Source organism: Dryas octopetala, chromosome 4, assembly GCF_963921425.1.
Source record: "Dryas octopetala chromosome 4, drDryOcto1.1, whole genome shotgun sequence".
Classification (NCBI taxonomy): domain Eukaryota; kingdom Viridiplantae; phylum Streptophyta; class Magnoliopsida; order Rosales; family Rosaceae; genus Dryas; species Dryas octopetala.
In genome coordinates this window covers 18,563,447-18,577,141 of record NC_141369.1, presented here as the reverse complement: position 1 = coordinate 18,577,141, position 13,695 = coordinate 18,563,447, and the positions used below count along the sequence as shown (strand labels likewise).

The following is a 13,695-nucleotide window of genomic DNA, read 5'->3' as shown; positions in this document are numbered from 1 at the left end:
TCGTTCATTGAGAATTTTAAATGTTTATACTATTGATGCATTTCAAATTGTACCTAGTGACATTCCAAGTCATGTTTGACACTTCTATAGTCATATCCTAGAGTTTCTAAAGTCTCGTTTGAGGGCATCTCAAGTCGTTCTTTAGGGCATCCTAAGTCGTTCATTGAGAATTTCAATATGTCGCTCGAGGCATTTTAAATGTTTATATCCTTGATGCATTTCAAATTGTACCTAATGACATCTCAAATCGTGTTTTGACACTTTTAAAGTCATACCGTAGGGTTTCTTGAGTCGTGCCTTAGGGCATCTCAAGTCGTGCCTTAGGGTATCTCAAGTCGTTCCTTGAGAATTTCAATACGTAGCTCGTGGCATTTTAAATGTTTAGACCCTTTATGCATTTCAAATTGTACCTAGTGACATCCCAAGTAATGTTTTGACATTTCTCAAGTCATACCCTAGAGTTTCTCAAGTCGTGTCTTAGGGCATCCCAAGTCGTTCTTTAGGACATCCGGAGTCGTTCTTTAGGGCATCCTAAGTCGTTCCTTGATAATTTTAAATGTTTATACCCTTGATGCATTTCGAATTGTACCTAGTGACATCCCAAGTCATGTTTAGACATTTCTATAGTCATACCCTAGAGTTTCTCAAGTCTTGCCTTTGGGCATCTCAAGTTGTTCCTTAAGACATCTCTAGTCGTTCCTTGAGAATTTCAGTTCATAGCTCGAGACATTTTAAATGTTTATACTCTAGATGCGTTTCAAATTGTACCTAGTGATATCATAAGTCATGTTTTAACACTTCTAAAGTCATATCCTAGAGTTTCTGAAGTAGTGCCTTAGGGCATCTTAAGTCATTCCTTAGGTCATCCCAAGTCGTTTCTTGAGAATTTAAGTTCGTAGCTCAATGTATTTCAAATTTTTATACCCTTGATGCCCTAAGGCAAGACTTGAGAAACTCTAGAATATGACTATAGAAGTGTCTAAACATGACTTGAGATATCACTAAGTACAATTTGAAATGCATCAAAGGTATAAACATTTAAAATTCTTAGGAAACGACTTGGGATGTCTTAAGGCACGACTTAAGAAACTCTAGGGTATGACTTTATAAGTGTTAAAATATGACTTGAGATGTCACTAGGAGCAATTTGGAATGCATAAAGGGTATAAACATTTAAAATTTTTAAAGAACGACTTGAGATGCCCTAAGAAACGATTTCGGATGTCCTAGAAGACACCGCTATATAGGAGTACTTTTTGTAAGTGAGATTTTTGTTTTTGTTTTGCAAAGCGGTACTTGAAGTGGCCATGGCTCGCCAAAACATCCATGCACGCAATTCAAGAGTATAAATTAAGGTCAAGGTGCTATGATGTAATTTTCTGACATATTGAAAAACTATGTTAATTGATCCTCCAAAACTAAGATACTACCAACGTATGCAGAATAAATACGGAATATGAGACTAGGGCCATCCCTGAGAATATTGAGATTCTGTGTTAAAATACATAAACGGGCCCTTTCATTTCTTATAAAAAATGTGGAAGACATTTATATTTTTCAAAATTAAGATTGTGTTATATGAATGAAGGGAAGTTAAGAAATGAGTTCTTTTATTATGCAAAATATTTATAAAATAAAAAAATAAATGATTTTAACACCCACTTTTAGACTATCAATCACTTTCCCATCCACTTGTTTAAATTAGATTTTAAGTAGCTATTTACCCGGTCCACTTTATAACTGATGAATATATTTTCTTTTGTTTTATTCCGCTTTTGCCCTTGTCTTTGTGAAGTTATTTTTGTTGCTTAATCTGTTCCTTCTGTACGTTCTCAATCTGCTCAATTTTCGGATATGCTTATGGCGATCTCTCTTTTTCTCACCTCCATTCTTTGTCTATCGCCGAATCTCTTTACCCGACGGGAAGGAAGGCTGGCAAGGTCTCCGACCTCCAAATTCGAGGCTAGAAGGGAGTTTGCAGCTGGATTCGGCGGCGATGCGTCGCCGGCAGAGGCTGGAGATGCTGGTACTAGCCTTTGGTTTGATCTAGACATAGGTGATGGTGTGTGTAATATATATGTTGTTCTCTTTTTCTCTCAAATCGGCGCAAACAAATGAAGCTTTGCTACTCTGTCAAATGTCAATATAATACTTGTTACTTAGATTGCATAATTTTATTTTTGTATACTAAAATTGTTGTTAATGTGGTTCGCAGAAGTTGATGAATTGATGAAGGAGCGGTGAAATTCGTATCAATATAATATATCATTTCCTTTATGGCAGGTATTACCTAGCATGAACTTGACTTCACTCAATTGCATGAAGTAAAAGCATGAATTTGAAGACAAAGCATGAAGTAGGTTGAATTATTTATATTGAACTGTTTTCCCCATTTTTAGTGCTTCTTATGAATAGACTTTGATTTCTAGATCTTCCTATTTATGTGTAGGGATAGTTCATCAAAAAATGATCTTGTGTGTGCAGATAGAAGTCCTTTCTGCTGTTGTAAATTCAATTGCGAACAATATCAGAACTCATGAAATAATTGATGTTGGTGCTGGTCAGGTAGTCCTGCTCTGTTTTAATTTGCATTCCTTTATAATGTTCCATACATTAATGTTCTAATGGTTCTTATTTAATTGTGATCAGGCGGACATGGATCTTCCATGTTCTAATGGTTCTTATTTAGTTGTAGAAATGAAATGTAATTATTGTTACTGTAGAGTAGACTTGGACAATTATTGTTACTGTCGAGTAGTAATTATCTGGGACAATAGTTACTATCATACAATGACAATTATTGTTATTGTGAGCACAATCTGGAGGTGCTAGGCGCGATTTAGAACAGTGGCAATTATTGTTACTTTGGGCTCGATATGGACGTGCTAGCGTGATTTAGAAGTACAGGTTAATTGTTACTGTCGAGTAGTAACTATACGGTAACAATAATATTAATGTTATGAATTGTTACTATTTGATAGTAACAATTATATTTACTATTGAAATGCAAAAGATTAAGTTATGAATGTGACTCCCTCATTTTGATTTTTTGTGTTTTATGTTGGTTATTAATATTTACCATATTGCTGCCACATTTACAACTACTTTATTAATTGATTTGTAATTATTACTATTTTATAATAATAATATTAATGTTATGAATTGTTAATAGTAACAATTATATTTTAATAACGTGCTACGTTATTGTCGATTTATGCGCTTTGACTCAAATTCATAACCAAGAATTAAAGAGTTGTAAGTTGTATGCAAAAAGGCAAAAAAAAAAAAAAAAAGAGGCAGTTTCAGCAAAAAAAAATAAAAAAGAAGACACACTTCAGCAAAGAGACAAGAAGAAAAAGACAAAGAAGAAGACAAAAAGAACACATCTTCAACAGCTTTAGGCGTGGCTGTAAGGAAGAGTGGAAGCACGACACATAGCAGCATTTTAGTCAATAACCCTTTATTTTTGTAATGGCTATTTAGTTTATAAACGAACCGGTGGCACAAGTGTAATTTTAATTGGTTTAAATGGCTTTTGTTGCGCGTCTTACAGGCCTTTTAAAAGGTGGGCCGCATTAGTAGCATCCTGTAGCAAGAGGGTCGCATTATTAGGCCTTTGTTTGTATTGGACTTAAAAAAAAAAACTCTAAAATAAAATGGAATAGCTTATATTATTATTATTACTATTTGTCCAAACAAAATGACATGATTTTTGGTTTTCCAAGCATCTACTCTTTTGATTAGAAAGAAAAGCATGGGTTTGCAGGGGAGAAGAAAATAGAGAGCTTTGGTGTTGAGGGAGAGAAAAGAAGAAAGAGACTGTTCTTAATTTTTTTTCTTGATTATAAAATGAGTGAACAAATGACAAGTTTTAATTAGATAGGTCTTGCCACTCAACATGGTGAGGTAGCAGGAGCTTACCCATTAAAGTTTTTCTCCATTAAGGGAACAAGTTAATTAATACATCAACATAAAGTGTAATATTCTAAAGCATAAGACTAAAGCCACGTGTAAGATACAACCAAATTAAGAAGTAACGACAAGAAAGGGAAACAAAACAGAACAACAAAACAAAGTTGAGAATGAATCTATTCCTCATCAGCAACCCTAAAGAGATAAACTAATTAACAAGAAGTAGACAAATTGGGGGCCTGTGCGAACGCACAGCCCATCCCCTAATAGCCGGCCCTGGTGACTCATGTGATGAGACAGCAAATACAAAATTCTAAATAACACAATAAAGAATGGAATATTTGAATCACATTCTCTCTCTCTCTCTCTCTATATATATATATATATATAATATATGGGAGGCTTCTTATACTGAGGATCACAACCATTTCCAGATGCTAATTTAAGAGCTCTTCAGAAACTCCCTCCTCACTTGCACTTAGATTCCTCAATTTATAAACCCAAACTAAAAGCTTCACCTACTCTAGCTCCAAAGTTAATCTTACTACTACTGATTGATCAGTGAAGAAGAATGTGGAAGCTTAAGTTTGGAGCTGAGGGTGCAAAGGACCCTTACTTATTCAGCACCAACGACTTTGTGGGAAGGCAGACGTGGGAATTTGACCCTCATGCAGGCACACCTGAAGAGCGAGCCCAAGTTGAAGACGCTCGTCAACAGTTTTACAACAATCGTTACGAGCAAAAGCCCTGCAGTGACCTCCTCTGCAGAATGCAGGTAAATCTAGTACGCATAATTAAATGTACTTATTTGTTAGCTTGTTAGCATGATATACATTGTTGATTCATTCCCTAACAACTTAAGCTTTTGGGGCATAGTAGTTCACCTGATTACTATGGAATATGTAGTGTATATATATATGCACTTGACAACCGTTTCCTTGTATACTACTGGGTTTTCAAGTACCTACCATCTACAATGTTGTTGTACTGTAAAACTAACCTGTTATATGTAAAGTTTAAGGCTGTCATCTTACATTTTTGTGAAAATTAATATATGAAAATGAAGTTGGAAAATTAACCTTAGAAAACTCAAGTTTCTGTGTTCAAATATATATCAAGTTAGGGGGTATTTTAATGGTTATATATCTCTATAATTACAGTTTGTGATTAACAGCATGATTATGTTCTTGTCACTAGATGCAATTTAAGTTTATCAGTTAATTATACCATCTTCTTTTTCTAATAGCTGTTTCTTTAACGAATAAACATGTAGCTTCTAAGAGAGAAAAATTTCAAACAAGCAGTTCCCCAAGTAAAGGTAGAGGTCCTAGAGGATGGTGATGATGAGGAATGTGCACATGAAAATGCCACAGCTGCATTCAAAAGGGCTGCTACCTTCTGGTCTGCCTTGCAATCACCCCACGGTCATTGGCCTGCTCAAATTACTGGCCCTATGTTTTACATTCCTCCCTTGGTGAGTATTCTTCATTCCCACAATATGCAAGACCATGCAAAGTTAGAGATACTTTTGTCAAATTGCTAAAACTAAGCACCAAACAGTCATATGCAACTCTGAACTGCAAAATTAGGCTGTGGATGAAATCGGTGAATCTGGGTTATGGAGCAATTATATTTGGATGATTTTCACCATTTTCATTTGCTTTCTTCCTGAAAAATGCAGGTCATGACCCTGTATATTACAGGGCATCTTAATAGTGTTTTCTCTGCAGAGCATCATAAGGAAATGCTTAGGTACATCTACTGTCACCAGGTGATAATGCTTATGCAATATGTATTCTTTTATTTAATCAACATCTAAGTCAGTTTCTGTTTTCCCTATATATAATTATGCTTATGTATCTCAGTTTAGCTTAAAATGTTTTTTACATTGCAGAATGAAGATGGTGGGTGGGGATTACACATACAGGACCCTAGTATGATGTTTTGTACACTTATTAACTACATTTGTATGCGTCTACTTGGAGAAGGACCCGATGGCGGTCTAGACAATGCTTGTGCAAGGGCACGGAAGTGGATTCTTGATCATGGTGGTGCCACACATTCATCATCTTGGGGAAAGACTTGGATGGCAGTATGACCTTTTCTAATAGGATTTTTATTATAAATGGTCTCTCAACTTTCACTTAAACATCAATTTGGTACATAAAGTGTATTTTTGCTCATTATGGTCCCTCATATTTACGGAAATGATCATGTGCAGTCAAGGGTTTAAATTTCGAAATTTTCGGCAAAATTTCGCCGAAAATTTCGATTTTAGGGGGGTTCGAAATCGAAACACATAATCGTCAATTTTTTGTGATAATTTAGCAAAATTTAGAAAATTTCGAAATTTCGCCAAAATCCTCGAAATTTCGGCGAAATTTTCAACAATCTCAGATCTATGGAGCAAGAGAGGGCGGCGGCATGGGAGAGATGAGGGAGAAGAGATGAGCGGCTGAAGCTTGGAAGCAGTTGCTTTTCGGTAGGTTTCGGCGGCAGTGAGCAACGGCAGGGGGAGATGAGGGAGAAAGAGAGGAGGGAGAAAGAGATGAGGGTGAGGGTGAGGGTGAGGGTGAGGGTGAGGGTGAGTTGGTGATGGTGATGGAGAGAGAGAGAAATATAGAGGAATAAAAGCGAGAGAGAGAGAGAGAGAAGCTGCAGTGCTGCACAGGCGGAAGGAAGAAAGAAGAAGAAATGAGAAGAAAAAGGAGGAAGGAAAGAAAAGAGAAAAGGAGAGTTACAGGGAAAGATAAGGAAGGAAAGGAAAAAAAAAAAAAAGAAAAAAAAAGAGAAAAGAAAAGAAAAAATAAAATAAAATAAAAGGTTTTCTTTGATTGGGGTTTAGGACTTTTGGGCAATTGAAAAGAAAAAAAATGGTTTGAGATTTCGTTTGGCCGTTTTGTGGTTTTGTTTAATTGTTTTTAAACTCTAAACTAATAAACTATAATATATTTTTATATAAAAAATAATTAAAAATACTATAAAGGGCCTAAACTCTAATATCATATACGATATCTTAAACAATATAAAGTATAGATTATAAAGTATATAGGGTTTAGTATATAAATTATAGAGTATAAAAAGTATTAGGGTATATCAAGTTTAGTATTAGGATTTAGTGTATAGATTATAGAATATAAAAAATATACTAATTTCATTTATTCATTATACTAATTTCATTTAACAGTATTTTCCTTCAGCGCGCATTATATCACATGAAACTTACTATATAATTTGGTTTTTTCAATGTTTTTTTTATCAATGTAGTAGATAATATGTTAAATAAACATATGGTAAAGTTTCATTCAAAATTTTCATATTTTGATAGCAATTTCCGTCGTTTCCGTCTAATTTCTGTCGAAATTTAAAAATCTTCGAAATTTCCGTTGAAATTTCCGTCGAAATTTCCATCGAAATTTCCTCGAAACCCAAAATTTTATTCCTTGTGTGCAGTGCACGTGACCATTTTTTCATAGGCAAAATGGTCTTCACACGACCTAGAAACACCCAAAAAAACCCTACAAATTTTTTCTCACTATTTAATTCCAAGTTTAACTTTAAAAAAATACTAAAAAGATTAAAAAATTTAAATAGTTATAAAAGAAAAAAGAAAAAGGAAAGTCATCCCCAACCCAAGCCTTCATCCCAACCCTCACCGGCAGCCCTCCCTACCCCCTCCCCACCCTCATTGGCGGGTTGGAGGGAAAATGGGTTGGGTTTCTTTGGGGTGTGTTAAGACGTACATTTATCCCTCTGAAAAAATGGTATGTGTAGCTTAACGGCAATTCAAAGGGAATTGAACGGAGGGGGAACATTGATGTTCAGTGGCAAATATGAGGGACCACATTGAGTGAAAATGCACTTTAGGGAACAAATTGATATTTGGGTGAAAGTTGAGAGACCATTTGTGATAAAAAAATCTTTACAATATTGATTCAAATTAATGAGCTCATCTCGATTATTAGAGTACTTATTGCAGTCTGCCAGTCTCAAATGATTAAATGTCTTCTAATATAGATACTTGGTGTGTATGATTGGGAGGGAAGCAACCCTATGCCCCCAGAGTTTTGGGCCTACCCATCTTTGCTCCCTTTTAAACCAGGTTTGCGCAATTCCTTTTAACAGTTTGAACTTGGCAAATTAGTCCATTTGATGTTAATTTACTTGACTTGGAAGTGGATTAACTTAACAAGTAGAAGCTTTTCCTTCCCTTCTTTAGATATTGACTTATATAAAAAATTCTATGTTTTGCAACTGTCTCAATCTGAGCACTACATATTTACAGCACAAATGCTCTGCTATTGTCGGTTGACTTTCTTGCCTATGTCGTACTTGTTTGGAAAAAGATTTGTTGGCCCCATCACACCTCTCATTCTGCAATTGAGAGAAGAAATTTATAATGAACCTTACAATGAAATTAAATGGAGCAAAGTGCGCCATATGTGTGCAAAGGTGAGTTCACATGGTTTGCACCTTACACATTGATTCTTATCATTCTGCAGCATTTTTATGTTACTGAAAACTTTAAGTGCATACTTAAAATGACTGTACTGTTTCTTAATGCAGGAGGATAACTACTATCCCCATGGTAAGTTACAATGTGTAATGTGGGATAGTCTTTACACAATTTGTGAGCCTCTTCTTTCCCGCTGGCCCTTCAAAAAGTTGAGAGAGAAGGCTCTTAAACAAACGATTGAACACATTCATTATGAAGATGAGAATAGTCGATACATTACAATTGGATGTGTGGAAAAGGTAATAAGATTACTCATTAATTAGAGTAAGACAGGATGGATAGCCTGCTTTGATACCATAATGAACAATGGAATTGCTTAATTCAACGAATGAGTTACAAGACTTATTTATAGGAGACTGGAATGCGCATAAATTATGTTCAAGCTTTATATGCCTGCTTTTTTTGTTGATGTAATGTCATTTGAATTTGGCAGCCATTAATGATGCTTGCTTGCTGGGATGAAGATCCACACGGTGAATCTTATAAGAAGCATCTTGCAAGGGTTTCAGATTACATATGGGTGGCAGAAGATGGAATAACAATGCAGGTTTGTATAACTATTTCCTGTTAGAAATAATCCACAAGCATCAAGAAATCAATCTACAAACTAGAATAGACTAAACCAATACAGGCAGAAAGTACATACAGGAAGCCATTGATAAGCACAGCTAGCCTTCTCCTCTCAGCAGAGTTCCTTAATTGCAGCTCAATATGGGACTGAGTTCTTTTGCAAAGCGTGACTGTGAGAGCAGGGACTAGTTCCTTTTATATGTGATGCTTAGATAAGAGTCCTCCCATAAAGGTGCAACTCATGCCTCTTATCTAAACATACACAGCTGTCAAAGAACACCTTAACCATGTCCAATAAGGATTCAATTACCTTACTAATCAGGCCCTTTATACTTATTGGAATTAGAATCAAAAACCAATAAGGTTATCCGGATTGACTCAATATTGTTCTTTCTTGGACTGCAAGTTGTGGAGCCTTGTAGAATCCTAATGCATCAGTGATAAGTTCATTAGGAATTCTTACATTGCCCGCAACTGTATGCATGCTCAGGTTTTAATTTCAAATTCTTAATTGGTTTGAACGGCCACGAAATTACGGAACTAGTTTGATACTTTTTGTTCATATGCAGTGTTTTGGTAGCCAGACGTGGGATGCTAGTTTTTCCATTCAAGCTTTGGTTGCTGGAAATCTCACTGATGAACTTGGATCTGTACTTAAGAAAGCACATGAGTTCCTAAAGAAATCTCAGGTTTCTGTACTGCTTTTCTCATTTTATGTTTATCTCCTTTCAATCCGATTCATCAAACAAGCATATTATTTTCGACTTGTACATTTTTTCAGTCAGCTAAAGTGTATATGCATGCATTCACTTGCAACATTCTAGGTTCGGGATAATCCTTCTGGTGACTTCTTAGCCCATTTCCGTCACATTTCTAAAGGAGCATGGACTTTCTCTGATCAAGACCACGGGTGGCAAGTTTCGGATTGTACTGCAGAAGCTTTGAAGGTAATTGTTTTGACTCATATGCTTTCAGAATTTGAGGGTTGAGCCTTAGCTAGCCATAAGAATTATATATTGCACAGTGTTGCCTACTGTTATCAATGATGCCACCACAACTGGTCGGTGAACAAATAGAACCTGAGCGTTTATATGATGCTGTCAATGTCATACTTTCCCTGCAGGTGAGAATTATATTGAATTATGAGTTTGTTTTCAATCTAGTACATCTTTTAAACAGTGAACGAACTGAAGAAACTCGCTTATTTGCATTTTCATTATATGATTTGAATCAGAGTCCAAATGGTGGTGTATCAGCCTGGGAACCAGCAGGAGCTCCAAAATGGTTGGAGGTAAAGAAGGACCAAACAATTAATGTACCTTTTATTATGTATAATGACATGCATTATATATTATATTCTATTTTTGTTCTCCCCCAGTGGCTCAATCCTATAGAGTTTCTCGAGGGCCTCGTCATTGAATACGAGTAAAATTCTTTCCTGCCTCAACATTCCATCTTGTATTCTTTATGCTTTAGACTACATTCCTTGAAGACTAATGTAAGAGTCATATATATATATATATATATATATATATATATATATATGCAGGCATGTCGAGTGCACCTCGTCTTCAATCCAGGCATTAGCTTTGTTTAGGAAGTTATACCCTGGCCATAGAAAGAACGAGATCGATAATTTCATCACAAATGCTGCAATGTTCATTGAAGACACACAAAAGCCTGATGGCTCATGGTATATTGGCCTCGAATGAAATTTTGTGTAACATATATTTATGTTTAGAGCAAATTACAATTTAACATCTCAACTTTACATATTGTTTCAACTTAGTACCCAAACTTTGAAAACTTGCAAAAAAGTACCTCAACTTTCATTTTGTATCAAAATAGTACCTCCGTTAGTTTTTTTGTTAAATAAACCGTTATCTGCTGACGTGGCAGGGGTATTTTCATCTTTTTTTTTTCAAATTTAAAAAATAATAATATTTTTAAAAACTTTTAAATAAAAAAATTTCTTAAAATAAAAACCTTTCTCCCTCCCCTTTCCCTAGCTATGCCCCACCCCACCCCCTAGCCTCAACCACCAATCCCCTCCCCTTCCCGCCCCTAGCCCCCACCCAGCCCTCCCTTCCCCTCCCCTCCCCTCCCAGCCCCCACTTAGCCCCCACCCTCCTCCCTCTCCCTGCCCGACCCCTCCCCCCTAGCCCTCAGCCCCTCCCCTCCCCGCCCTCACCCAGCCATCCCCTCCCCTTCCCGCCCCCACTCAGCCCTCCCCCAGCCATCCTCTCCCCTTCCCACCCCCACCCTAACCCACCCCCCTCATACAGCCCCGACCCACCTCCCTCCCCCCGCCCAGCCAAGCCCCGCCCTACCCAGTGCTGCCCCGCCCAGCCCTGCAACTCCCCAGATCAGCTCCCCCCACCCCTCTACCCAGATTTATACCCTCACCCCCCTTACCCAACCCCGACCCTCCCTGCCCATCTCCCCCCACTTTTTTTTTTTTTTTTTTTAGTTTTATAATTTTTTTAAGAAATTTTTTTATTCAAAAGTTTTTAAAAATATTATTATTTTTTAAATTTGAAGAAAAAGACAAAAATACCCCTGCCACATCAACATATAAGGTTTATTTGACAGAAAAACTAACAGATGTACTATTTTGACACAAAATGAAAGTTGAGGTATTTTTTTGCAAGTTTTCAAAGTTGAGGTACTAAGTTGAAACAACATGTAAAATTGAGGTACTAAATTGTAATTTGCCCTTGTGTTTATGCTTGTGTACTTGGTGAAATAAACTAAATGGACAAGCATTTTCACAGGTATGGACACTGGGGAATCTGTTTCATCTATGGAACATGGTTTGCAATTAAAGGGTTAGAGGCTGCTGGCAAGACTTACTATAACTGTGAGGCTGTACGCAGAGGAGTTGAATTTTTACTCAAAACACAGAGAGATGATGGTGGTTGGGGAGAGAGCTACACTTCTTGTACAAACAAGGTACATGTTCTTAGATTCATTGGAAAATGAAAGCATAAATGATATTCTAGCTCTCTTGATCAGAATAAACTCCATCTCAAATTTATTCTCGGGTATAATTAATTGGTTATACAGATCTATACACCTCTTGAAGGAGACAGGTCGAATCTGGTGCAGACTGCAATGGGATTAATGGGTTTAATTCATGGTGGACAGGTTAGTTAGCACATGTTTATACATCTAAGGGCTGGCCAATGCCACTTCAAGTTTTTACTTATACACATTTCCTCCCCAAGTTCTAAATTTTTAAGTTTTTTGTTTTTTTCTTTGTAACTGCAGGCAGAGAGAGACCCTACTCCTATTCACCGCGCTGCAAAGCTGTTGATCAATTCTCAACTGGAAAATGGTGATTTCCCTCAACAGGTATATACCATCGATCCTTAAAAACACTCTATATACATTTGTGCATGAATTTCTGATTTTAAATTTAGTGTTTAATTACTAAGTTAAGTACTAGCCAGTACTGTTACTCATCTTTTTTTCTTATTCTCCTCATGATCGACAGGAACTGATGGGAGTTTTCATGAGGAATGCCATGTTACACTACGCAGCATACAGGAATATTTTCCCAATTTGGGCTCTCGCAGAATACCGTAATATGGTTCCATTGCCTCTCTCTGTGTAGTTGTTGTGTAGATTCAGATGTATGTAGAAACATGCATGGTTGTATGCTTATTTGGTGCCAAGTGAAACAATAAAGAGAAAAGAAAACCAAAGTAAAGGTTAATAAACGGCTATCTGCACATAGAAGGGGCATAGTCCTCTCTTTTTCTTTGGTTTAGAACTTTAGATATCAGCATTGCATTTAATCTTGTCTGTTTATATATATATATATATATATATTTTGACAGATTTGATGGTAAACTCTATCAACAAAACTAGAAAGAAAGGTGTTTTTTTTTTTTTTTTTTTTCTTGCCACTTTAACCCAGTTGCTCTTCTAGTTAGCTGTTGCATACTAAGAGCATGTACAATGGCTTTTTGCTATATGCTATATTTAGCATGGTTTTTTGCTATAAGATATATTTAGCATGAGCATTTATCAATAACTTTTGTGCTTTTTGCTCACACAAAAGCTATAGCTATATGTTAATGTTTATATTTTTAATATATTCATATATATCCTTATAAATTAAATTATTTTAATAATTATATCATTGTAAATATTTTAATGAGATCTTTAATATGAGCCCAATATGAAATATATTTAAATATTATTATTTTAATACCCAAATTAATATTTTAGTATTTTTTATGTCAAAGTCAAATTAGAAATTGTAAAATTTAGCCATGCCATTATACATGCTCTAATAAGGCATCATTGTGGATAGTGCCATAAAAATAGTGTGCTTATTGTATCTGATATGGGCCTTCTTGCTAACCTTTAGTTAAACAAACCTTTTAACTAATGGTTAGTAATTAAATTACTAAGAGCTGGCCATGAAACCTATGTTAGAAACTTCTTCATTGGCCAACACATTAATACCTGCGGCGACCACTACAAAAGACACTTTTCTTGCATCAGAATTAACATTGTGGAGAACAATAACGCCGTCACTAATGTGGTTATTTTTTCAGCATCAATTGGTATAATGGTGCAAGGGCAAGTCAATGTGCTTACTAGAGTACATTGTTATAACAAAATGAAATTATAGCAACAAAAATGCTAAGAAACATTGACGTAAATGAACCCAATTCAAGTTTGGA

General features: G+C 35.9%; 1 protein-coding gene across 1 annotated transcript; it reads left to right on the top strand.

Annotated features, from left to right (window-relative positions):
• Nucleotides 1-4,425: 4,425 nt before the first annotated feature.
• Nucleotides 4,426-12,614, top strand: LOC147287646 (beta-amyrin synthase-like). The gene is made up of 18 exons (XM_086242499.1): nucleotides 4,426-4,687; nucleotides 5,186-5,386; nucleotides 5,594-5,683; nucleotides 5,807-6,004; nucleotides 7,930-8,014; nucleotides 8,198-8,364; nucleotides 8,479-8,667; nucleotides 8,862-8,975; nucleotides 9,568-9,687; nucleotides 9,823-9,945; nucleotides 10,023-10,121; nucleotides 10,233-10,289; nucleotides 10,377-10,423; nucleotides 10,548-10,691; nucleotides 11,773-11,950; nucleotides 12,065-12,145; nucleotides 12,269-12,352; nucleotides 12,495-12,614. The coding sequence occupies exons 1-18, from the start codon at nucleotides 4,484-4,486 to the stop codon at nucleotides 12,612-12,614; spliced, it is 2,301 nt and encodes a 766-aa protein (XP_086098625.1). The 5' UTR covers nucleotides 4,426-4,483.
• The last annotated feature ends 1,081 nt before the right edge of the window (nucleotides 12,615-13,695 follow it).